Here is a 27,913-nt window from a genome sequence, read left to right as displayed (position 1 = left end):
ATATGCAAAAAAAAAGCTTCACTTAAAGTGCAGAACACAAACCAGACACAAGAGGGTAAAATCACACAAAAAAGATTTGTTTACTTTTATTCAAAAACGTACTGTCTCCAGATAGATACAAATCAGAAATAGTACAGTGGATGGCAGGACAGGGAAACAATTAGGTATGAGTGGAAATCTTTGAACAGGGAAAAAAAGATCATATATGCTTATAAACATTAACAGGGAAAAAACACTAGAAAATTAAGTTTCTGTTAAAACACATGTATATTTACACAATCTATTCAGCAGTTTTGCAGATGCAGTGGTGAGTGACCAACAGGGGACAGAATAGAGTCAAAGAGCCTTTGTGTGCTGCTGCACTTTCCTAACTTAATAATTACAATCATGCCATTTCTGAACATACTAGCTTCTTCTATAAAGGAAAATGGGAACCAATGCACTGCACAAAACAGAAAAAGGAAAAGAAAGCATGACAAAAAAAATTGAGAACATTTTCTTTTGTACAAGCATGTTTAAGGCCAAGGCATGGAATGATTAAAAAGTATACCTCTGACAAAACATGTTTAGATATACAAATATTTCAGTACAAGCTAGATGTATTAGTTTTACTTATAGAGCTGCCCAAAGCAACACAAATAACTTTCGTGTTTGAATGGATGTTACATTGTGTTACAGTCAAGGTTTGATACTGGAAAAACTCAAAGAAACACAAAACAAACAAAAACAACTTAAAGCTGAATGTAATAGCTCTGACCATGAAGCTTAACCAACCTAATTTACATTTAGGAAAAATGTAATAACCTGAAGACCTTAAGACTGACCCAAAACAACAAAATAAAACAAAAAAACTATATAAAATACAAATTTTAAAAAAAGTCCTTGCTGCATGGCTACATGCGCACATCTTTTGACATTTTTAATACATTTCCATTTCCTTTTAACTTTAAATTGGAGCTTAAAAATAAGAAAAAAACCCTAAATGCACAGTTATAAAATCAGCACCAATTTATATATACTTTATATAACTTTATTTAAAAGTAAATGTCTACATCACTCTAATCGGCTGAATGTCAGGGAGGAGACAATGGTTTTGCAGCAGACACTGTAGTTAAGCTTTGCTTTTGTTAGAGACAAACACAATGGCACTACTGGAGAGATTTCCTTTTGCTTGGTTGGTGTTGCTCTTTGGAGGGATATGTGAGCAGGTCTAATCTTTGGGTGAGGTGATTTGGGAGAAGCAGAATCACCGCTTCATTCCTTCGATTCTTAGAAAAGAGCTACAGTGAAGACCCTCACTGTCGTTGATAGATAGTAGGAGTTGTAGGCCTTGTTATCGTCTTTTTCAAAGGGAGGAAAAACAAAACTAAACACTAAATATAAAGACCTGGAGGATTTCCTCCATTTGACATATTAGATAGTTAAGAAGAATAAAATATATCACATCACTCACTATGATGAGCAATAACCTGCTTATAAATTACTACTTTACACCTGATTACTCACTATTACAAAAGGGCTATACAGAACATAGTTATCTTTTAAGTTAAAAAAGAAGATGCATTCACCCCAGTTTTTCAAGAAATACCACAACTCTAGGAGAGCTCACATAAATTTCTTCACACAAGATGACGTTCAACTTCGAAATATTTTATATATTTATACATGGCTAAGAACAGTCCAACATTCCATGGCATTCACAATCTGCCCCCAGCATTTCGCATGGAGAGGGAAAGCTTACTCGATGACTGTTTAAAGTCACTATATTTATCTTTAAGTCTCTAGTGAACAAGATTAGTTGTAGTTTCAGTTTACCAGTTACTACACAGAACTTGTGTATAATCTTTACAAAATCAGTCTGACATTACAGAAAAATGTTGGTTTTCTTAATAAAAAAAAAAATACTTTTTTTAAATCTTAAAACATGGGTACTCCAAGGACCTACAAAAGAAAAAGGTTTAAATTCAGTGTGAGGTTAGTGTTACCAAATAAATGACCCATGATTCTCTCTTAATTTTAAGTCCAGGAGGGCTTTAACGATTCTTAGCTTGAGGCTGTCTCTCTTCCACAGCCTGGAGTGTACTGTGGAACAGAGCGGTCTTTTAGAAAATCACTCCTATTAGTGCCATCTAGTGGTGATCTCTCATGGCCTTATGGTGGAGTTAGTGTGCACCCCACATTACCGCTGAAAAGCATCATAACCTAAGAAATGAGTGGTCCTGACAGACTCGTCCATGATCGAGGCTGGGTCGAAAAAGTCTGGCTTTAGTTCTGATCTCTCTCGTCTATTCTTGGATGCAGGCTGCAAGAAAAGAAAAGACATGATCAGTCATGCCGGCAAGAAATAAATAAGTTATAACAGAAAATATTGCAGTTCTAGGACAGGCTTAGCTGCATCTACAACAGCCGGGTTTCCATCCAAATGTTGTACAAAATGTGTGCAGAGTATAGGGTGGTGTAAATGTAACAAAATTATTTATGTGTATTCCCTGTCTGTCAAGCAACAAGAATTAAACTAACGAAACAATATATAAAATACTCTAGATACACCACAGATTCGTTCAGCTTTATAGTACAGCATATAGTTTTTTCTTTAACTCTTTAAACATTTAAATTTTCGAAATGTATAAAAACTTGGTGGATAGAAAACCCACTAATCACACTTTACCAGAACTCCTTACCAGATCAATATCCATCGTGTCAAAGTCCATGCCTTCATTAAGATCTTCAATTCTGCCTTCTGATGACATCATCACATCCTCTACAATTGGTTCCTCATCGTCTTCCATTAGACCTGATCCTCGGCGGCTGAAAAAGACAATGATATGAATTTGAGGTTATAATTACAAGTCTATATACAAAAGCACACAAAATAGAAAACAAGTTTAATCTTTGACTCTTGCTTAAATCATTTGACTTTTGTAGAATTGCTAATGTGCCATATTAAATATTCAGTAGATCACTTATTCCAACACTGCATGTGGCCAGACTCCAGTGCTCTCAGGTGCCAAAACAAACACAGCTTGCTAAATGTTTTATACAATTTGCCACTTAGACAGACTGTTGCTGGATGTCCCGTCATCTTAACCACGGTGCACAGTACAATTTTGTCCTAACGGAGAAGATTTCCTGGTCAGGAGGAAAACCAGAACTGACTATAATAAAGATAATCTGGGAGTGTCTCTCGCATCCATGGAGAACTTTTTATTTTTTTCCCCTATTTGTCCCATCATTTTTTGATTTGTATTCTTTTGTGGCACTGCTATGAAATCTGAGATGAAAAAACAGCCAATTGCAGTTTTCTTATCAAGGTTTGTGTACACTGAATTACGTAAGAACTGGGATGTTATTTTTTGTGTGGATTCAGGAGATCCGACTCTCTATTTTTAAATTTTTTTAAAAGCAGTACTAGCAGCCTTTTAGCCCCACCTCCTTGTTTCCTAGATTACAGGTGGATCATATTACAAAAAGACAAAACTCCAAAGAGCATAACATTAGCCATTGCCACTTTAGCTCAGCCTATCCAAATCCTGGTCTTAGAACCTGTAAGTTATCTTACATGGCATGCTGCAGGTTGCTCCTCAGTTTGGCGTAGTTCATAGCTCTCTCGTGTTGTTGTCTGGCTGCTTCCTCCTGCTGCTGCCTCTGTGCTAGCATCCAAGTGACCTGCGTGCTGCAAAACACAATGGCACTACACTTTACAGTATGTCATAAACATGTGCATCAGAATAACATGGGCGATTAGGTACCAAAGCCCCAAAACAAAGTTAAAAAAAAAAAAACGCCACAGATCTTGAACTTAAATTTCATTCATTTCTGTGTCTCCAAAAGGTTTCAACAGTTCCAAAATAACAGATTCAGTACAATGCAGTCTAATTCTCTAAAGTTATCTGCAATTGATCTTGTCCCTCCTACCCAGAAACCAATGACAGTGCTGCTCTTACTTGTAGTCCATGGGGGTTTGGTGGTGGTGAGGCTGGGGCGTTTGTGGATGTGTGTGGTGCTGTGGTGGTGGTGGTGGCTGTGGCTGTTGTTGCTGCTCGGGTGGCATGGTATAAACACCCATGTAGCTGTCCTCGGGCCGTAATCGCTTTGGGTCGCGCATGACTGTGGACGTGAGGTGCGGCGAAGGCATCATGACCGGCGTCTGCATGCTCTGCTCTCGGTTTAGCCACATGTCACTGCTACTGCTGCTCTCCTCCGCTGCAAAACATGGGGACAGAATAAGTCAAGCTCTGACTTAGCTGGTCAAAGAGTTCTGTTTTGGGCTGTTTTCAAATAATTGATTTATGTATTATAGTGGCAAAGAAAGGGAAACCAAATAAGGCAAAATAAGAAGTAAATTAAGAAAAGCTGAAATGCTGAAGTATGAATGGGATGGTACCTTCAGACAGTTTCCTCTTGCCAGTGGCAGGCTTGGGCTTCTTACTGCGGATGGTAGAGCCTCGACTGCTGATGCCGCTCACCACAGACATAGTGTCGTCATCACCACCAGCCTGCAGAGAGTTCCTGTAGGAGATTAGCGGCAGCCAGCAGTCCTCCCTCTGTAGAGCCATTTGAAACGTCATGAATCGCTCCAGATACATGTGCCTGAGGAAAGAAAAGAAGCACATTAGGGATTGTGCTTTGTTTTTTATTATTATTAAAAAAAGACACTGTCAAGCTAAAAGTAGGAATTAGTGCACATGCTGGACTAAAACCTCATCAGTGAAGTTACTCCGCACAAACTTCATTAAAATAAAAAGATAACTTAACCTCACTGACATGAAGTTGAGAAAATGGAGAAAGAGAAAAGAAAAAAAAGGAAAAAAAGGAAAGCAGCTTACACAGTGCGCTTGTCCTGTCTCATGAGCTTAGACGAAAACTCGCTAAGTATGTCCAGGAAAGCCAGGTTTAAGGGAGGATATCCATCTCCTTGAGGATTCTGCTCTTTGAAAGCAAACTCTATACCATCCCTAAAAGTCAAACGCAAAGCAAAACATACAAAGTCAGTCACAACACTACAACACTCCACATTCACAGAACTGCAGAATCATAAACAGCACTAATTTAGAGAGAGAAGGAAGCATACTTGTGTAACATGGCAATGGCCTCTCTTGTTTTCAGCTGATCCAAGCCAAAGGTCAGAGAGAAACGGCGAGCCAGCTCCTTAATGCCACAGAAGTTTGAAGACGAGCGGTCAAAACATGGACCCAGGTCCGACAGCATCTCATTGAACAACTAAACAAGGGGGGAAAACGAAGAAAAGTCCTAAGTCAATATCAATTCCTTCTGGCCTAACATTTAATAACATAAAAAAATATTTAAATCCAGTTAATTAGGAAATACATGTACCCACATCACTGACATTACACTCACCTGCTGTAAGCTGAGAATGAGAGTCTTCGCACACTGGATTTTGTCGATCTGTCTCGTTTTACTCATGGTTTCTTTGATTATGTCTCCATAGTCATTGTAATACTGAGAAAGGTAAAGCATAGAGTATAGAGTGAGAAATTCAGCAACATCAGATTTTTTTCTTCATGTTTTAAGAAACAGGAAGAAAAAAAAAATCTGTTCTTACCCTCATATATTGTTTAAATATGTCTGCCCCAGTCTTCATCTCCACCACATTGTAGATGATGAGTTTGCAGTAAGCTGCGAGCAGGTTGCGTCTTTTGTGCAAAGCTTCTATTTTGCCAGCTTCATCGTCCTGCTGTCCATCTGTTCAAACAAGATGTAAGAAAATCTGTTTGAGTAACCCGAAAAAGGATTGAGAATTTTTGCAATGCTATAGCAACTTGAAAAGTGTGGATAGTTTGTTCAGCTGAAAAGCTGTTTGTATCAGCTATATTAATGGGTTGAAAATCGGTCGATACTAATACATAACCGATTATGCGTTTTTTTTTTTACACCAGTAATAATCCTACTCCATCCAATGTTCAGCAGTAAAATAATTTTGGGAAACCTCTCCCAAGTCCAGTTTTACTAAACATAAAAGAGAACTGTCTCTCCCTAGTGGTGACAAGTAATTAAAACAGCATTTGCTTTAAATATTTCTTGCAAGTTCATGACCATGAAGGTTTTTAATTCTTTACTTGGCTAAATATCAGAAATTATAAGCTAACTCTACAACCCTCTATATAATGTCATAATGAATAAACCACTGGCCTGGACTCTTTTCTAATAGCAATGCATTTTTATAACCAAAACTGCCAACCCACATCTAAACAGCGATTTGAAATCTCAAATTTTAATACAGACAGAACTTCTCATTTTACACACATTCTGGTTCATTGTAAACTAGTCAGTAAAATATAATTTCATTAAAATGATTGAAATCTAATTTTACCCATCAGCCAAAGCTAATGCTGCAAAGCTATACCTCATTTACAATCAACAGATCTGAATCCGGGCTACCCTCTTCACATGCTGCACAGCTTCTGCTAGGGCTACACGATTTGGGCAAAATATCCAATTGCGATTGTTCCACAGAATATTCCGATTTAAACTGTGATTATTTTTAATCCATTAAACCCTCAACCTGTATTAGTGGTTAACACAATTATAAACTTATTTCCACAATAAATATTCACAGGGTTCTCAGATTCAGAAAACTGAGAATGGGAGTAACTATAAGCCCAAAGACTACAATCTATAGCACTCTACGGACTACAAACGCGGTCACTTCACGACATGTCTCCAGAAGAGCAGGCTGTTCTTAAATCGCGATTTCAATTAAAAACTATTAATTGTTCAGCCCTTGCCTCAGCTATACTTTAAATTGCATGAACAGGGAGGGTTCCATTCCAAACCTGTGCTGTTGCTGTCATCATCCTGGTCAATGAAGACATGATCCAGGATGAAGCTGAGCAGTTCAGACTGGAGGGAAGCATCCGGCGTGTAGACGAGAGGTTCCAGAATCTCTCTCCCTCCAGCGATGATCTGGTGACTGAAGATCATCAGTAGGTCACACAGGATGGTGAAGGCCTAAGGAAAGGAGTGAATCAAGAAAAAAAATGCTTTATAATAATATAGAGCTTGATAATGCAAACAGAGAATGCCCAGTGGAGCATGAAGTTTTATGTGTTAAACTGACCTGCTCTTTGACAGCGGTGTTCACACTAGCCAAATAACGCTGGCACATGAGGCAGAAAGCTCGCATTTGTTTCCTCAGAGTCACCATATCCTCCTAATATAACCAAAATAGATTTAAATGCAGTTTAGATTTTAACGGACCAAGGGGGAAAAAGTCCCATCAAAACTAAAACTGAAACCATTTGTATACGAGACAAAATAATAATAAAAAACTGTGTTCTGCCGAACAACTAAAAAGCATGAATAACTTATGCTAAATAATGACATTTATGAAAAGTCATATTGCAGAAAAAAACATTAAACCTTACAAATTAGGCCATAGGCCAAATGTTTCCCTTTTTTCCAGGTTCAGGGAATATTTAATCAAAAGAGTAAAGCAGTCTTACCTTTCTGCAGCTTCCTTCTGACACTTTGGCTAAGTGCCAGAGGATCACATAGTGTGTACACTGCAGTGCATGGATGACGATCTGAAATGGACCAGAAAGACAAAGAGTCAGTCATCTCACTCATTCGAGTGCCATTGTTCTTTCAAACACAATAAAGCAGCGATTTAAACTTTGGCACCTGTTCAGGCATGTCCCCATTCTCAATGCCGGTGTTCAGTAATTTGTAGTTGCTGGTGAACAGATCCCATTTGGAAAGGTCATGAGCACTGAGAAGACAGGGAGAGAGCGTGGGAAATTACACAAATGATACACCTAACAATCCCATTACATAAACAGAAAAAAAAACTCTTAAGAAACTTCAGCTATCGATTATTACTAAAAAAAAAATGAAAGTATTTACTTATGGAAAGCTGTGATCCTCTTTAGTGTAGACAAGACCTGATAAGCATCATCTTCATCTGGATCTTCTCCCTGAGAAAGACAATAATTTTTAAATAATTAGAACAACAAAAAAAACATAATTAGAAAAACAAAATCTTACATAAGCTTATATTACTGGGTTTCCTGCAGTACGTTATAGATTGAGTCACCAAATTGACAACAAAAGCCCCCTCATCTTGACTATGCTTTTTCACACCTGAAATTTTGGTGCCAACAAGGTAGGTATGAAAACACAAACTTAACTGTAAATATGAACTGTAACATTGGTTATAAAAGCTGTTATGTATCCTAATTTACACTGGTGTAAAAGAGAAACACAGATTAATACTAAATATTCCCCCCTTTTTAAATTACAGACACTACACATTTTTCCAACACAAAAAAACACAACTTCCTGCAAGCTGTGCTGTAACTATCTACAATTTCAGTTTCTCACCTCTTGAAGGAAGTCTTCCAGCAGCCTGTTGAACTTGTCCACCAGTTCGTCTAGGAGCTGGCTGCGGGCAATGTCCACCCTGTTAAAAATAGTGAACTCCTCGTTGCAGAGAGCGTGGTAGGTCTTGGAGCAGGCCTCCAGCACATCAGTATCCGTGTGCTTTTCCACAATCTCCCTGATTTGTCTCAGCAGTGCTTCTAGATGCTGAGTGAGAAAAAACACCAACAATACTGCATCAGACACTGTATAAATTCTAGTCAACACTTACAACTCCAAAACATACAAAAATGTTCGGTCAGTTTGTATTTTGTGCACATATACAATACGTGATTAAATGGCTCACCTTTTCCAAACGCCCTGTTGTGTATATCTCCAGGTCAAAGAACTGTGGCAGTTGCAACAGGTTGGTAACCTTTTCTGAATCCACTGAGTACTGTAAAAGGAAAAAAAAGAAAAGAAAGAAAATTAGCATAATTGATTTTGTAAATTAACTACAAGCAAGATAGGTTTTAGAAAGGTAAAAGAAGTAGAATAAACATTCACAAAGTATTGTACTTCCTATTGCAAAACGCAGCCACTGTACATCAATGCATGCAGGCACTTCACGACTCCAAGCACTTATCAAATCCTTAGAACACCAATCAAAACATTAACAGTACTACATTAAATTAATGCCACATCAAGACAACAGCAAGCCACATGTGATCATGAGACTTTAAAGTAACACAGAGAAAGGAGGCCAGCATTTTGCCAAACAAACAATTGCTAAGGCTAGGTTAGCACAGCTAAGCTAACTATCTTAGCTTAACTAGCCTTGTACAGCTTGTGTCTTTCAGCCTCGAATACTGAGTTTAAGAAGAGGTATTAAACTGAGTGTGCTGATAAAGCGTGATAAGTGATGCTGAAAGCTTTATTCCACTTTATTTATGCAGCAGTGTAAAAATGAACTTAAACATGACATTTATGAAATGCACTCTGATATGCAGTAATACACAAACTATTGATAAACTTCACTCAGAGGAGGGATTCTGATGCCACTGCTGCTAAAAAAGATAAAACTAGAGGAAACACTGTTTACCTTTGCAAGTAAAGGTGGAAGTGCCACTGCAAAGAGCTCAGTCATTCTCGTTCGGTCATCAAGCTGAGTTTTCTTTTCTTTTGCCGTCAATACCTGAAACAAGATGTAATCTGTTTGCTAATCTGTGTGTATACACGTAGCTCGGGTCATGCAGACGGAGGTTTCACATAATTCATTACATCAAAATGTTTTGAATAGTTTCTCTGAATAACATTGTTAAACTCCAGTTTATAACTTTCTTTTTTAGCTGGACTAATACCAGTGACTTAAAGAACAAATGTACGTGTCTCATACAAAACTTACCCTCTTGCCAGAACCTCTACCCACAGGAGGATGGCACTCTGCAGCCTGCCGGATGGTGCAGAGCATGATTTCGACGAGAGCTGTCTCCTGCCTGTCCGTCAGAGCTAAACAACACACAAGCATTTTTTAGAAGGGTAAAATAACACCAATAGTGTTAAATGTATAAATGCTGTGTTGCATATAATAAGAAACATCTACATTTATCTACATGTGGACATTTGACAACATTTCACAAACCTTCCTCTCCAGGCAGGGCCTCATCCAGTAGGAGGCTGATCATGCACTCCCAGTCCTTCAGTAGCTCAGAAGCACAGTCCCACATGCTGTCCACCAGGTATGCAGCATGTTCATGCAGCTGAGGAGGACACAGGAGAATCACCATTATCACCAATGATAGTGAGAGTTCAGAATTACTAACTAATCTGATACAGAGGGTAGGAGCGTAATAAGATTACAGTATGTTACTGGGACTCACTTCACTCTCTAGGAAGAAGAAAACAGTGGTTTTGATGAGATTGGCATTCAGAGACTGTCTGCCTCGTCTCTTAGGCATGCTGTCATCCTCTATGTCTCGATGGCTGAAAAGCCTGCAAAGAACATGACAAGTGTGTCAGACTAGCAGGAAATTCAACTACAATCTACCTCTGGCCCTGAAACTACACCAAAATATACTAGAACATTACATTGTACCGGGACACCACCACTTTGTATGCTACATTTGTGTAGATTAGACACACCCTACCACCTTGTGGCCAGTACGCTCTCTTATGCGTTAATCTTCTCTACTCTACAAGTGGGTATTAAAACTCTACTTGAAGTTTCTTCAATTTCACTCTTAAAGATCCCATGCTATCGTTTTTCTATTCATTTTAAAATGTCTAGTTGTGGCCTCTAGTATAAATAAAATAATACTAATAAAAAAAAAAAAAAAAAAAAAGGGTTGATTTGTGTTCCGGTGTTTATGTATAGCTTTGCTTTAGCTAACTGAATTAGTGGTCTCTGAATATTCATGAGCAAGAGCTGAAATCCTGTCTTTCTTCATACATGCCAACATATCGCCTCTGATTGGCTAACAGCACTGCAGCAGAGAACACGACCTCACAGACAGCTCACAGACACCCCAAGCTGCGGACACCACCCTAGGAGTAATGTGGGGAGAGAGCGCCATCTTCCCACCCGGAGGGAGCAGGGCCAATTGTGCTCCCTCTGAACACCGGCAGCTAGATGGCAAAGCTGCACGAGCGGGGGTTCGGACCAGCGACCTCCCACTTATAGAGGCAGCGCTTTAGACTGCTGGACCACTCCGCGTCTGCGTTTGTCAGTTTCATTATCTAGCTGATATAAGCACAGAGCAGGTACAGCTTTGCCACTTTTGCCTTTCAGTCAAGCCCTAAATAACACATGAGCTTCTCAGAGTAGCAAAGTGTAATAGAACACACATAATTCCTTCTTCTGTGGGAGGAGTAAAAACAATGAAAAGAATGCAGAACAAGTACAGTTTCAGGAGATAAATGGAAGTTCTGTCACAACCTGTAAAGCTATGTCAAAGATGTAAATTTATAAACTACAGTCACAGCACAGTGTCTCTCCAAACAAAGAACCAAAAGCAGGTCTCACTTCTTGAAAAGGAACTCTCCTGCTGCCACAGCGACCGGTCGATGGGCTGAGTACACCAGGTGGTAGACGCTCTCGCAGTCCTCCGCAGTGAGGACCTCATCACTGCTACTGTAAACCAAAACACCAGAATCAAGTCAGCTCACAGTCTCAACCATCAGCATCAGCGATAGATATGCAGATACAGGGGCACACTTCAGTTCTCAACAGGCCACAAATACTCACTGTAACACAAGTGTCAGCAGTTTTATTGCTTGAACAGCGACATCATACTCCTTATCCAGGGTCATGGACACAATACGGTCCTGAAAAAGAGAGTGGAAAATCAATAGTTTTTTTAATTTTTTTTTTAGATCACTTGTTTTCGGTATTCAACCAACCAGCAACTACAATACAAAAAGAAAAGATCAAATATCATTATCAATAAATCAGTAAATCCATTGTGGTGTTTAAGATATAATTATGCCCTAATCTAAACAAAGCTATTTGAGATCTATTATAAAATCAGGGAAATTAACAAATTAAAAAAAATAAATAAATAAATAAATAATATAAAAAATAAATAAATAAATAAAATAAAAAAAAACTTCCAATAATCCAGCATCTACCAACACGTCAATACACAGTAAGCTATGCTCAACAACTAGGCTCTTCAGGGCTTTATCTGCAATGCAAACAAACACAAGAGTTGGGCTTTTCTCAGTGTTGAAAGAGGTTAGCCACGATAATAACAGCTAGAGTCAGCAGTGTTGGAGCAGTTTAGTTGCAATGCCAACACCAAGCCTTGGCAGAGCTGGACCCTTCATACAGACAGACAGAGCACTCAGTTAGCCATTATGCTAACAACTTGCCTCAGCAGGGAGGGGGGAATGACTTAAAACGTAGCATTTGTTTTACCTGCAAAATCTGAATAGTGCTCCTTAAATATAATTTACTTTAAATATTTTCAAAAATAATTCTAAAACTATTATATCCACTTTTGCTGAACTCACCTACACCCAATTGTCTGTATTGTACTATTATTTGTTGATGTATTCAATTTGCTGTGTATTTGGTATGGGAATGTGCTGCAGATTGCCCTCACCTTGAAGCGGCTAGTGAACAGCTCCAGCTTGGCATTGAGCTCACGGTTGTAGTAGAGACCCTGTAGAGCAGTCAGGCATTTAAGCCGCACTTCACCTTGCTGGAGGAGAGAGCAGAGACAAGCTGAGGCTCTACACTCATTACACAGACAGGTCTTGGTCTTTCTTTAATACACATGGTCCCACGGATTGGTAAACAGTTACTTGGGCTCACCTTGTCGTGCATGGTCCAGCCCACATACTTCAGGTAGCTGTCGTTAAGAAAGGCGTCGCTATACATTTTCATCCACACACCGATTTCTTCTATGCAGATCGCTCGGATTTCTGCTATTGCATCTCTGCAGGGGAAACAAGACAGAATCAGATCATGTAAAATTGGTTGATGTGGCACAATGGATTACCCCACTGCTTGTCAATGAGCTACCTCACCACATGGGAGACTGGGGTTTGATTCCATGGTGACTAAAAAAACACTACCAACTCTGCATTAATCCACCTCTGTAATAGGGCGTGAGAAAATGTAGATATATTGAAATATTGCTATAATTGGTTTTGCAATAAGGTAGGACCAAATTTTAATTAGACTGCATATAAAGATTTGTCAGAGAGTGTTTCATTTTGTGTTTATTTAAACCCACCCACTAGACAGCAGGGTTTTTATTATTTATTTATTTATTTTAAGCTTTATAAATAAAATGGTGTGTTTTATATTATGAGAAGACTCATAAAAATGACTGTGTGCTTTTATACCATGATAATTTTCCTAAATTTTGATTTAAACAATCGGAATGTGTGTGCTTGCTTACAGCAATATATACAGCGATATATATTAAATTGTAACCCCTGTAATGTGATACATATAGTAGCAGCAAATTCTTGCCGAAACACAACCCTACTCTTATCGCTCTGGATAAGAGAGTCAGCTAAACGTTATTAAGTAAATTCTGACTTTGGCTGTTTTTCTTACACTTTGCAATACTTTAAATCATGTTTATAATATATTTTTACAGATACATGCTGTTATGAAATTAAAAGCGGTTAAAATGAGGGCCTACCTGTATCGATGAACAAAGACACCCTTGAAAATTGCATTCATCATGTTTTCTATTTCATCCTGATTTTCTTGAAGCTGCAAAGAAACAAGTCAACACATTAACACAACATATTACACTCAGTTATATATAGGGGGAGCTCTGGTGCATCTGATTTGAAACAGGCAAGAATTAGGACCATGCTGAATAAGGCTTAAGAACAGATTGAAAGTATACAGCTGAATTTGCTTTTTTTTTTTGTAAGAAAAATAGGAGGAAAAAAAAAACCTGAAGTCCTGAACTACCAGCTCCTGAGAACTAGACAAATAAGTATTTTTTTTCTTTATGTAGCAGCATGGTTAGGCTTCTTCAGTGCTATGGGCCAACTAAGATAAGTGTTTCATTACATATGAAAATGACAGTAGTGACAGTCAACGGTGAGTTCCACCAGTATCTCTTATTCACCCTTCACAATATAATCACACAGATGGCATCCCGGCAGGACTCTCCTTATGTAACTGAAGAGTTAATTACTATTAGACCTGCCAACCAAAGATAGCCCAGCTATATGCAACCACCCTGACAAAATCAATGCCACCTGTTTATATTATGCATTTATAATAGGGCTGTCCCTAACGATTATTTTTTAAACGAATATTCTAACGATTATTTTTTTCGATTAGTCGACTAATCTATTTATTGAGAAACATATTTAAATAATTGTTATTTTACGTTTTAAAGCAAACGATAAATTACTATATTTATATATAATAACAACAACAACAACAACAACACAAGCCTACTAAACCAAACCCCACACTTATAATCACTTACATGTACAACACGTTTAGATCTATAATGCTAAAAATGGATAAGCTCCCATACACCACAACCGTGTGTTGCACTGTTTTCTGTGACCGCTAGATTTTGTGACCACGGGCAAGTAGTTCTCAGCAGACCGGTGCACTGGCCGATTCGAAACGTGTTCGTTTCTAATGTTTACCCCGACTGGCCAAAACGGTTCAGTTTAGGGCTGAGGGTAAGGTGTAGGTACAGAAAGCTTCCGTTTTGCCAATGAACGCTCATAACCGTGAGCACTGGTCACAAAATTCCGACGGTGACAGAAAACGGTGTAACACCGCAGCGCCGACGGCGCTAGCTAAAATAACTTAAGGCAGCTAGCTTAGCTAAACACCTGAACTTATGAATAATGCTACTGTTTCTGGAAACTGCGAAATGCCATGCACAAATATAAACCAAAACTGTATAATTTCTGCCTGTGGCAGGTTTAAAACCTTTGGTAGGCAGCCTTAAGTCTTTATAAGGACACCCGCGGAGACCCTGATGTAAACGGTAACTTACTGTGTGACCCTGTTGACATATGGCAGAGGACCAAATTGTTGCCCTTTTGCGTGAAATGCTCCCAAACTTTAGATGCCCGCTGGCGTTTTTTTGTAGCTGGAGATTGCTCTCCGGAGTCCAAGCTCTCTAGAGCTTAGATTCTCTGCCCGAACCCGACATGACCCGAGGTCCGACCCGAAATCCGACCCGGGCTCCAGAAAATAGTCCGAGATGTAGGCGTCTGTTTTTTAATTATATTTTTATTTAAAAAAAATACGAAAATAACGAAAACTGAAAGTGAAACTAAAATAATTTATTTATAAGCGCTGTTTTCACTACCGCAGTTCTACAGCGGGGGTGTTGTGCCGATTCTGTCCGCGAAGCGGGAGTCAGATTCAGCAGAGAGTCGGATTCGGCACAAACGCGGCGGCACCTCGCGGTCCGCGGTGTCAGTTGTAAGCGCTCGCGCTAGCCGCAAAATACGGCAGAAAACACTGAGGGAGCTGCAGAATTATGTATGGGACTAGAATATGAGCTCTCACCAGAACAAGCGAATCTCTCTCTCTCTCTCTCTCTCTCTCTCTCTCTGTGTGTGTGTCTCTCTCTCTCTCTCTCTCTCTCTGTGTCTCTCTCTCTCTCTCTGTGTGTGTGTGTGTCTCTCTCTCTCTCTTGCACGTGAACTCCTCCGCGTTTGACTTGCAGAACTGTGTTTAGCTGTTCTTAAAAATCATTTTAATTAAATAATAGTTCTATGCTTCTATGTTACCGTGTTAATTAACATAGTTCTGATCATATTTACGACGCGCCGACGCACGTTATGCAAATCGATGTATTTTCGTAATCGATGACGTCGATTATGTCGACGCGTCGCCCCAGCCCTAATTTATAATCTTTTTTATTGTCTTTTTTTAAGATGAACTGGATTGCGTATTGACATTTATGCAATAACTTGAGAATCTGAAGTATATATAATTATCAAGATCAATACTTTAGAGCATGGGGAACAGCATAAGCAGAGGGTCCAATGTCAAGCTTACCTCCTTGCGTTTTTGAAGAAGCAGCTCCAACCTGTCGTTCGCCCGCTTGCCAATCATTTTATTTCTCTCGGCCTCATACTGGCGCTGCGTGTTGTCCATGTTGATGCTGAGGTTTAGCGCTACATTCACCAGAGCTGTCATCAGCTTCATGGCTGTGGAGATCATAATTCATGAGAAGAGAGTTTGGGCAATAAACTACATGCAGCTCTGGAAACAATTAAGAGACCACTTTAGTTTCTGAATCAGTTTCTCTGATTTTGCTTATAATAGGTTTATGTTTAATTAAAATGAACATTGTTTATTGTTATTCAATAAACTAGACAACATTTCTTCCAAATTCCTAATAAAAATATTATCATTCAGAGCATTTATTTTCAGAAAATGAGAAATGGTTAAATAAAAAAAGGACTTCAGACCTCAAATAATGCAAACAAGTTCATATTCATAAAGTTTCAGAAATCAATATTTGGTGGAATAAATCTGGTGGAATCACAGTTTTCATGCATCTTGTCATGTTCTCCACCACCAGTCTTACACATTGCTTTTGGATAACTTTATGCCACTACTGGTGCAAAAATTCAGCAGGTTAGTTTGTTTTGATGGCTTGTAATCATCAATCATCCTCTTGATTATATTCCAAAACTTTTCAATTTGGTAAAATCAGGAACTCATCATTTTAAAGTGGTCTCTTATTTTTGTCCAGTGTAAAAAAGCAAAAAAAACAAACAAATCCTCCCCATCCCTATTTCATGGTGCATGAAGCTTTTTATTCCCCAAATCTTCTGATGGTACAAGAGTGCAAACTAGCTGACCAAGCCTGAAAGTTTCAGCGTACTTAAACTGGTCAGAACTTGAATGTCTTGGATTGGTCATTATTGACTTGTTGACTGACTAAATAAAAAAAAAGATACAGCTACTCAGCCTGCCCATATATTAGAGCCAACTGTATTGTTGAACTTTCCATAGATGGTGCTGTAAACGCTGTAGATGGCGCTGTAAACCAATAAAGAGCATCATTTTAAAAATTACAACACAATACAGACCTGCGAGTGTGCTGGTGTGCCTGAAGGCTCGCACTTGGGAATCAGACAGACCCGTGAGCAGAGAAATGACTGTGTCCATCATATACTCGTCATAGATGATGCTGTATTGACATTGTCGCACAAGTACACCGATGAACTCGCAGAAACTGGACTTGAACTTCTTCCACTGTGGTCCGGCCATTGTGAGAGGGTAATCTCCACTGTCCTACAGTAATACATACATATGCATATTTAGCACTAAACAGGGTTCACTACTAAAAGCAAGCTTTTACTGAACCTTAAAGATTACCTCATCAAACTCTTCAGTCATTTTCCGGATTATTTCAGAGTTCTGCATGTGTCGAAACATCTCACCGCTCACAACACCTAAAATAGTAGCAAACAATTGGAATGTTTTTGAATGCAAGACCAGACTATGACTATCATTTTACTCTTTTAATGCAATTTGTGTGATCTGTGAAAAATATTATTCAACAAAAAGTAATGTAAGTAAAGAAATTTTACCTTTGCAACCAGAACACTGGATAAAGAAGTTGATTAAGTCGAGGAGTGCCGTGTCTCGATCATGCTTATATGATTCAATCCAGTCATCCACGACAGACTGAGGAATAGCCGGAATAGAACAAAGTTAATACATGCTGGAGGTTAGTATACTGCAACTTAGAGCTGGGCGATATGGCCCCTTTTTTTTTTTTTTTTTTTTGATTTTCGATTTAAATCAATTTTTTCCCCCCCTACTAAAATCTCCTAAAAGTCGCTAAATGACATAATCGCCTAATTTGCATAATACATGTTTTTGAAGCTGTAATGGATTAACATTGTGAGTAGAGGTGGGCGATATGGCTCTAAAATAATACCACGATATTTTAGGGTATTTTTGTGATAACGATATACTTGGCGATATAGGAAAACAGAAACATAATTAATTAATTTCAGGAATATAATATATAATATAATGCAGCAAAAAATATTGCAAAATATTTAGTGCATGCATATAAATTGTATAATTGTTTTACAAACTAAAACAATTATACAATAAATACACTTAAAGCTTCACAGTAAATAATAGACTACTTTTAAGACAGAACATCTCTATTATCACGATATGGATTTTTAATATCACAATATTTCTGTGTCACGATATATTGTATACGATATAATATTGCCCACCCTTAATTGTGAGAGAGAAAAAAGTGAGTGTAAAAACACTCTAAATATGTTAGAAATTATACAAATGAACTCCAACAAATGAACAACTTCTGTTGCTTTTTAAATAGGCAGTCACGTCTCAAAATAACTTTATTTTTCCGTAAATTACATAAATCAGTTTTTTGCCGTGTTGTTAAATGTTATTATAAGAGCAATTTTTTATTTTATTAAATTTTTTCAAACCTATTATAGACAAATTGTTGAATAGCTTTTTACAAAGAGGGAGACACTGTGGACGAGGCGAGTGACAGGCTACGTGGTGAATGAGGTGAGTGAGTTAAATCCAGTGAGTTTTTTTTTCGTGTCACACTGCAGGGTCAGTCAGCATGCACAGCGTGTTCGTGGAGCGGTGTGTGTGTGTGCTGAGTGTATGCGACTGCACTGTGAGTGTTGTGGGGCGGGGCTCACGGCAGCACCTGCTGCAGCGCGGAAGTCAGTAACTGAAGAGCATGTGTTTATCTCAGAGTCGCCAAAAGTCTCCAATAACACCGCAAAAACTCGCTAGATTTGTCGCCAGTCGCTTTTTTTTTTATAAAAAAAAGTCGATAGAGGGTCTGAAAAGTAGCTAAATATAGCGACAAAGTTCGCAACACTGCTCCGCCGTCATGTTGTGTGTGTGTGAGAGGCAGAGAAGAGAAGACATTTCTGCAAGCATGCCACAAACAGAGTCACCTGAAGTATGCTTTTGCTTTTGCATACCTCAGGTGATTCTGTTTGTGGCGTGCTTGCAGAAATGGCTTCTTCTGCATCACTCTCCCATAAAGCTTCTCCTTGTGCAAAGTGCGCTGTATTATTGACCGATGCACAGTGACACCATCTGCAGCAAGATGCTGCAGCTCTTTGGAGGTGGTCTGTGGATTGTCCTTGACTATTCTCACCATTCTTCTTCTCTGCCTTTCTGATATTTTTCTTAGCCTGCCACTTCTGGGCTTAACAAGAACTGTCCCTGTGCTCTTCCATTTCCTTACTATGTTCCTCACAGTGGAAACTGACAGGTTAAATCTCTGAGACAACTTTTTGTATCCTTCCCCTGAACAACTATGTTGAACAATCTTTGTTTTTAGATCATTTGAGAGCTGTTTTGATGAGCCCATGATGCCACTCTTCAGAGGAGATTCAAATAGGAGAACAACTTGCAATTGGCCTCCTTAAATACCTTTTCTCATGATTGGATACACCTGGCTATGAAGTTCAAAGCTCAATGAGGTTAACAAACCAATTTTGTGCTCCAGTAAGTCAGTAAAAAGTAGTTAGGTGTATTCACATCAATAAAATGATAAGGGTGCCCATACTTTTGCATCGGTCAAATTTTGGTTTAATGCATATTGCACATTTTCTGTTAGTACAATAAACCTCATTTCAATCCTGAAATATTACTGTGTCCATCAGTTATTAGATATATCAAACTGAAATGGCTGTTGCAAACACCCAAATATTTAGAACTAAAAATGATTAAGATTAATAGGGGTGCCCAAACTTTTTCATATGACTGTAAGTACAAGAAACTACAAGCACGGTTGAGCATAATAATGTGTGCACTGACCTGCATGGCACTCTTCCCCAGCTTGACCACTTCAAAAAGCATGATGTTCTCCATGCCATTTTCCTGATGATGTCCATTTAAGCGACCAATACCTTTCCCACCTCCTTTTCCCTTCTCACCAAGGGGTTTCTTCCCCTTCTTCACCTAAAAGAATATTATTAGTTAGATTTTATTTTTGTTAACAAAAAGAAGCACATTTGTGAACAGTTCCCTTCATAACACAGGTCTTTATATAGCTGAACAGCCTAAACTGAGCACATCTTTTTAACCCATGATCTTACACACTTTTGTCAGTTATATGCTAAATGTGAATACATGACATGTAATTTCTCTAGTTTATGAAACACTCCACAATTTAACAACTGTGTGCTTAACTGTTTGCTTTTGTGGGGCACAAGGCCTTTGATCACACTGATAAATCAATAGACATAATGCTGTCTTCAAATAACTTTATCAGCCCGGACTTTGTAAAGCTGTTTGCTCATCAATAAGGTCAGGGTCTATAGATGAAGTGGAGTCAAAACAGTGCATACCTTCCCCTTCCCCTGGACTGCAATTCTCCCATCAGGATCATCAAAGTCAGTATCTGATGAGAAACGAGTGTCTGTGTCCCTGTAAGAACAAAAAAATCAATTCTCTACTAAGTCTTAATTGAACAGTAATTTAGAACAGTATAATCTCAGTTCTTTATCTTAATAAATGTTGTCTTTGATTAATAACGTAACTAGTGTATTCAAGTCTGTGTATTTTAGCTTGTGTATTCAATTTGGAAAAGAAAAAATCAGTAAAAAAGCTTTATAATTTATCCTTTCATAACATTAATTTATTATACACAGTCCCAGAATTGATTGTGATAACAATAAGTCACTTTAAGTTCATATTAGGCAACTGATAATAATAATAATAATAATAATAATAATAATAATAATGATTCAGTGGCATACTAATGCATATACACATTTCTTTTAAAGTGCCTTTTATTAAATTGTTAAGAGTTATTGTGAGGTGTATTTGCAAGGTTGCAAATGGATTTAAGTTAGATAACAGTATATAATTTACTGGAAAAAAATACAGCAAGCATGGATTGGCTGAATACATTTGGGGTTAAGTGGAAATGCATTTTGCAAAATGACCAATTTACCCACAGGTTCGACTTCAGAAAGCCAATTAAGATCTACTTACTGAGGATAATGGAAATCTGCTGGTAATTCTGGTGCTGCTATCATTTCTTTAACATCTTCTGGACCACCTTAACTGATCAAGGACTTCAGTTAATCTTGAGTTAACACGAGCAGTGAGTTCCTGTGTCATACAACCTAAAACACAAAACAAGCTCCATGTGAGATACACAAACATAATTAAAAACCTCTCTTAATCCAAACTGTAAACATTAAATTAAAAAAAGCAACAAAAAAACAAGTAGTTCATAATTAGTTGATCATAATTGCTCACTTGCAACATAAATGACAAATTACATACATGCACTTAATTCTGGAACATTTGGGAGGGAAAAATGTGAGGAAACAGAAACACATGTAAGAGCCAATTCAAAACAGTGTGAAACCTGGTCACATTATGGCCAGTAGGGGAGCAATGTTGCACTACTTTTGAGTCCTTGCACTCTGAGTGCTGGACCATGAGGAAACTACATCTCTGACTGAGCGACACTTTGTAACAAGAAAAAACAGAAGTATAAGAATCTGCTGCGACTTTCAAGACAAGTCCACTTTTCAAATTAACAGTTGCAGCACCTTACAGCAGACGTCATTGCTGAAGTTGCTACTTTACACATAACACATAATTTAATGCACATTTAGAATGCATGCAAACTAATGAAAATCCAGGTGTTATAGGACTGTGTACACATGAGCAATAGTCACATTAAAGGATGCACAAAAGCATTGCACATTCTGCTATGTTTAAGATTATCTGGACTGTTTTAGTGAATAGTTTATGTATGTGTAGCTCCTCCATTACTAGTCTGAAGCAAATACCTTTTGGTATTTATTTTTCCATGGTAAGATTAACAGCAAAAAGAAGACAGCAAAAGTGTTGATGGCAATGTTAGCCTAGCATCCCCGACTGCAAACAAAAGAATAATGCATTAGCAATCAAATATATCTTGGATGAAAGACTGCATCTGCAGCTTTATTGGTTGTTGCTGGATTTCGAAAGCAGAACTGCTAAACACTGAACACAAACACTGCAATCCATACAGTATCTTAGCCAAAAACAGCCGCTGAGTGAGGTCAACCACATAGTATATGATTAAGAGAGGAGAACAAGCTAAATGTGACATCTGCAATATTTGGCATTCACACTGCTGAAACAATGTAGTTAGAGGACAGTGAGGGCACTATTGACAGAAAACAGATTTTATACTGTCAGCCACTATTTGGACTGAAGAGTTGCAAATATAATGCTATTAAATATAGAGGCGACATGACCTTCTTTGTATACTGAGCTGCACTTCAGCAAAACCAGGAGAGAGAACTTTCACAACCATAATAACTTTTTACATCTGTTAAAACCCTTACATTAACTCTATTAATATCTGTACAATTTAAAATATGTTCAAAATTAGCTATTCATTCAAACAAAAAGTTACATTTATCATTGGTATGGATGCTTTTAGTGTTCATGAAAAGTGAAAATGGGTGAGAGAACAGAATAATTAACATTGAATGCCTGACTATTTTAATATAATTTGCAGTGTATCCTCTTACATTGGGTTTACTTTTTAAACAGCAGCATTTTTACATTCTACTTGAACAAATCAAACAAAAATAAAGGGTTCAGCATCACTTATCACACTTGGTATCAGTTAACTACCTCTTTACAACTGTCTGTTTTTCTGATAAAAGACACAAGATGGGCAGGGCTAGGACAATAAGCTCAGCTAACTTAGCCTTTGTATGTTTCCTAAAAGACTGACTGGCTTAAATTTTACTCACATTTGACTTCAGTAGCCCTACTGAGGTAAACGTATGACTAAAATCAAATAGCAGAGGTAATTGTGTTATCAGAGCAATTAGCACTGCAGTGGTAAATTCATGATTAGAACAGCACTAAATTGCTTTGCTGGTTTGTCTGCTGGGATTTTAAACCTTTACGGGTTATTTTCCAAGACTGATTAAGTTTAGTAAGTTTAAGAAATGATTAAGTTTAGTCGTGGACTACACAACATTTTGAATGAAGATTTTCCACTAAAAGGAAAAAATATAGCCCAGGACTAGGCTTAAACTCTGTCGGGGAAACCTGATCCAAAGACTTTAAGCATTTAAATATCATCTAGTTCTGTAATTGCTATCATATCATGTTGTATGTAATTAATGGTGATACAGAGAGGCAAAAGAACTGAAAACAAATGAAAAGCTACATTTTGGAGCATTGCTAATTACTGGATAAATATCAAATACATATATATACGTAGGGCAAATAAATATTAAATCCATGCTTTTATCATCCATCTCCTTTGTGCTACTTTAACATGCGACAGTCCCTCTGGAAATAATAAAGTGATGAACAACTAAATAAAAAGAAAAAAGAAATTATATTATCATCAAGTTATCTGTCTTAAGGTTTGATTTTCACTTTTGAAATGAGAAATATATTTTAATAACACATTTCACTTCGAACTTCATTCTCAAATGCTGCAATTTTGTCTTTAACAGCTTTTTTTATTTGTTCGGATAAATCCAAATACTATATACAGCTACCAGCGTCCACATTAATGTCTATTAACTGTAAAGTGTCAATTTGCACACATTTCTTAAAGCAACTTCTTCCAGTATGACACCCCCTCACCCGCCCAAAACAAAAATCATACACCACTAGTGGATGTGACAGCATCCAAAACAATGCACCAGACTGTGACAGGCCGACTAAAGTTGTAAAGTTGAAAATTGCCCAGCTATAGTAAAACGTGGACGAAAATATTACTACACTGCAAAAAAAATAATAATGCTGGGTATTGCATAACTAGAGTAGGGCACAGCGGATGGCGTGCGGTTCAGCGCAGCTCCTCGCCGTGCTGCGAAAGCCATATGCCTGGAAATGTGCTCGCCGACGGAGATGAAAACAAGGGGGCGTGTCTGCGCCCACTTCACGGAGAGCTCATTGGACATTCCGTCTCCAAGGTTTCCAGGAAACATGCATGGGAGCTGTCCGCTACTGTGCCCAAATAAGGCAATGTTCGTCCCGCCCCCTGTTCACCGCGTCCAATCAGACACCAGTATTCTCGTCCGTGGACGTAAACACGAATAACTGGGGAAAGGAATTAAGTCAGTACTGAAAAAAGAGCTTTTAAGCGTATTTGCGTATTAAATAATATGTTTTCCTTCCCTATGGTGTAGAGCCATTCAAATTAGCTAAATTTCACAAAAAAACACTTTTAGAAGTAATATTATTGGATGTGCAAATGCGCAGGACACAGATACGCCACAGTAAAACTTCAGCGCAGTGCTAGAGGGTAAAAACAGGGTGTGGCGTACTATATACACACACAGTACTACAGTATTCATGCGACCTCTGCCTCAGAGAAAAGAGAAATTGACAGCGAATTCAAAATAGAGTTTTTATATATTTTGCTAATTTTGAAAATGTCAAATCAACGTTTATTTTACATCCTTGTACTACATTGAATCTAAGAGTTTTCTGTCTATTTTTTGTATTAAGCAAAAACGACTTACATTAAATATGTATATCTTGCCTGTATTCAGTTTGTACTGTGTTCCTGCAGTGTACAAATAATAAATATGTAATAAAAATATTATTTGAATGGAGCACGATAAGGTTTAGCCTAAGACAACTGTGAGAGTAGAAATAGCATAAAATGACCCAGGTTCCTTGCCATCATGGGAAGAACCACGCAGTAAGACTGACGTTACTAGCTACAAACTAATTTTATAAACAAACGCTCAGAAAACTCTTTCGCTACAACTGTAGCTATGACAGGGATTTATGCAGCGTTAGATAACATAACTAGGATAGCTTTATGTGTTTTAAAACTTGTGGCTAGCTAGGTTAGCTATCTGCGGCTCAGCACTGCTGCGGTTATGTAACGTCCACCGAATCACACTGTAACACTAAAACGGGCAGTAACCAGAGAGCCAGTGAAACGCTAAAAGAGAACACTGGGCAAAACATTAAACACAACTGGGGTAACATTAGGAAGAACTTTGGGTAGAGAAAACGAAAAAAAAATCCACTCATTGAAAACTGGCGCCAAATTAAGCTAACAACAATTACGACACAGCCGCCGTGACATTCTGGCTCGGCTACGTCAAAGGTCCCTAGTTAACGCTAAATAAGTAGGTTACCAATAAACGCTTCGACAATTTTATCAGTGAAAATACAATAAGACAGAGCACGAATTTGTGATGAATGTAACAGCTAAGAGACGTTAGCAGCTAGCAAAGCTAGCTCTGTTGCCGGTGACTGTCAAACATTTGTTGAGTCTCCTCACTCGGCCTGGGCATCCTCTGCAAAGATAACCTAGCAAGCGCCTGAGACCATACTACTCCATAACTAACTAGCGGTTAGTTAGTTAGGTTAATGAGTTAGTTTGTTAGAACAGCTTGACAGATATGTAACCTATGTAAATAACAGCAGTTATCCTTACAGAAGTCATGCCTTAAGTGTTATTATTATACGTTTACTAACAGAGTTCAGTGTTTAGGGCAAGCTCTGATTTTATGGAAGGAAAAAACAAATGGACAAAAACTCGATCTTTTTTATTTTAGCAACACTGGACATGTGGGTTAACGTTACATAACTAGCTAACATTTTTTTGAAGCTGTGTGTGTAAGTCATATAGCTATATGAGAGAGAAAAAGATAGAGAGCTGCAGATATAGCTAACAGTAATATAAAAAGGAAGGAGGAACCACTTAAATCACAAAAAATATGCACTTTTCAGCAACCGTTTTATTTGTTTTAAAGAAAAATAGATTTTATTCCTAATTCTGCTTCTTTTTAAGTACGATATATAGCTAAGTTTTGAACTACAATATTTACATATGTAAATCAAATTAACAATGTAGTATTTTTGTTTAAACTCACTGTCAATTTTATATTAACTATAGATTAAATATACAAAAATATTTCCAAACTTATTTGGATGGGTACAAACGCTCCATTGTTATTAATTGATCTGTGTTTTACACAGCAATTTCTAGTTTCAGTTTCCTTAGGCTTGTTCTTCGCTGTGAGTAAGGCACAACGCCGAGTGCGAAATTAACCCATTAACGCTTGCGTTAACTCGTTTTCGGTCCACTCCGCCGAAAAGGCAAAAAGAAATTCGTCACGATAAACAAGTTATTGGGGGAACGCGGAGGAAAAAAAATCTCCATCTTGAAACCAATCCAGCAGCTGTTTTCGGGATTCTCCATTTTGGCTCAGCGCATATTCAGTCATTGTAGCTAATGTAAACGCAAACAGCGCAAGTCACGTTACGATTAACGCACATTTTTATTCTCACAAAATGTAGAGAATATCTAGCGTTAACAACTTAGGTTACGGTCTGAGTTTAACATAAGCTACGAAATGCCAGATATTTTTTGTCAACCGACAAATTTTCCCCTTCGGAGTGAGAGGGAAAACATCGCATCCCCCGTCCTCCATCTTGCTTCTGAATTTGTGTTCCAGTTTCGCCATGGTTGCTGGCGGCTGCTGCTGCTGCTTAGCTCGCTATGTTTAGCTAGCTAGGTTAGCTAGTTAGCTAACAAGCTAACAGGCTAGCCAGGCACGTCAACAAAACAGTTCACATAGCGTTAGCTAAATACCGCGGAAGTGACCGACAGTAGGAAAAATGGCCGGGTTTCTCCAGCCTTTATAACATTTAGAGCACACAATGCGAGTTTCTGCGGTGCAGTCTGCAGCCCAGTTTGTGCTACGTGGTGAGCTAACGCTAATATTGCTAGTTTTTTTCAGCAGGCTAGACCTGTCGGAACCAGTCCCCGCGTATTTCACCACCCAGCTAAACCAGCACTAGCTGCAGCTCAGCGCCCCAGCAAGAAATACCGCTCACACCACCAACTTCTACTAACGCTCTCCTCCATTTTACAACTTACCTGTTTTACAGGGTGTAATCCAGCCACCGCGCGGCTTCCTGTCGATTTCGATCTGCGCTACTTGCTTTGAACGAATATCCGAGACCGATTCATGGACGTAGTTTGAAAGTGGCGGTCAGAAGCTGGTTTAGACTCTCTCTCTCCCCCTCTCTCACCCCGCTTGCTCCGCTCGGTTTGTTGTTTCGATGATTGAGATGGGAAACAGTACAAAGCTGCCACCTGGCGGTTAGATGGCTGTGACCCTACAGAGCGGATACGGAGTGACACCTAGTGGCCAAGTTGGGAACGAGTTCTCTACATTCAGGCTGATATAAAGTATGGCCCTGTCCCATTTCTTCTTTTTTTCGTACCCTCACCCCTTGTTTTCCAGTGTAACACTTCCCCTTAGAACAGAGTAACAAGAGGAGGGGTGATATCCGCCCCTTAAAAATTCCCAAGTACCCCTCGCTGCAGAACCACAAGTCCAGGGGGTGGGGCTGGATCTGATCCAAGGGGTGGAGCCTGACCTCCTGACCACCCATATCTTCTTTTCATTGGTTTTAAGTCATCGCATTTCAATTCGTCGTTAAACTTAACACGTGTCGCTTACGTTTCCCGACCAGGACTTATTTTATCTTATCAAATAAATCCTGGAACCCAACCTTAAGACTATTACCGTTTATAGATCAAAATGTTATTTGCTACGTAGCACATTTAAATCACACAATACAGATTTAAAAGAAGGAACATGTCTGTGATTACAAACATAATAAAATGCTGTACATTTCCTATATAAATATTAACTATTTCATTTTTTATCTTTATTTTATTTTTTATCTTTTCGCGCAAACAGAAGCAATCAGATTTTCAATTAAGTAAAATCACCCAACGAAACTAATTAATAGCATTAGCAAAATGAAAATGTGTCTATTATGAACTTACTTTCACGTTCATGATTGTTTACTTGACTCCGAAAGGCGAGTGAGTAAAACCGGATGGGGTATCTCAACATATACCTATAAATAGCAAAATCAGAGAAACTGATTCAGAAACTGGTCTCTTAATTTTTTCCAGAGCTGTATGTAGTAGTGGAGCTCAGAAGTTCAGTAACCTAGCTGCTGAATAACTAGATAACGTTAGGGGTTTATCGTATGTCTTTAGAAAGGGGGCAGGTGGTGCAGCATTTCATTCTTTTTGTCCATTCCTTAATTCCTTGGAGCTGAAATTAGCTTTCATTTTAT

The 27,913-nt window shown here is 38.3% G+C and overlaps 1 protein-coding gene across 1 annotated transcript; it reads right to left on the bottom strand.

The window, feature by feature from the left end:
* Nucleotides 1–56: 56 nt before the first annotated feature.
* stag2b (stromal antigen 2b) lies at nucleotides 57–26,896 on the bottom strand. The gene is made up of 33 exons (XM_007247424.3): nucleotides 26,694–26,896; nucleotides 20,804–20,937; nucleotides 20,155–20,233; nucleotides 19,622–19,765; nucleotides 17,374–17,470; nucleotides 17,159–17,235; nucleotides 16,870–17,074; nucleotides 15,827–15,978; nucleotides 13,473–13,546; nucleotides 12,632–12,755; nucleotides 12,420–12,518; nucleotides 11,561–11,640; nucleotides 11,339–11,446; nucleotides 10,197–10,308; nucleotides 9,959–10,076; nucleotides 9,722–9,825; nucleotides 9,419–9,511; nucleotides 8,684–8,773; nucleotides 8,341–8,544; nucleotides 7,864–7,934; nucleotides 7,642–7,729; nucleotides 7,464–7,544; nucleotides 7,079–7,171; nucleotides 6,795–6,969; nucleotides 5,564–5,703; nucleotides 5,359–5,460; nucleotides 5,072–5,220; nucleotides 4,827–4,955; nucleotides 4,385–4,590; nucleotides 3,945–4,203; nucleotides 3,560–3,673; nucleotides 2,682–2,808; nucleotides 57–2,302 (listed from the first exon to the last, which is right to left on the bottom strand). Exons 2-33 carry the CDS (start codon nucleotides 20,845–20,847, stop codon nucleotides 2,180–2,182), a joined length of 3,861 nt encoding a protein of 1,286 aa, XP_007247486.3. The 5' UTR covers nucleotides 20,848–20,937; nucleotides 26,694–26,896; the 3' UTR covers nucleotides 57–2,179.
* Nucleotides 26,897–27,913: the final 1,017 nt, after the last annotated feature.

The sequence above is a fragment of the Astyanax mexicanus genome, chromosome 10 (genome assembly GCF_023375975.1).
Source record: "Astyanax mexicanus isolate ESR-SI-001 chromosome 10, AstMex3_surface, whole genome shotgun sequence".
In the NCBI taxonomy this organism is placed as follows: domain Eukaryota; kingdom Metazoa; phylum Chordata; class Actinopteri; order Characiformes; family Acestrorhamphidae; genus Astyanax; species Astyanax mexicanus.
This window is presented reverse-complemented; position numbering and strand designations above follow the sequence as displayed.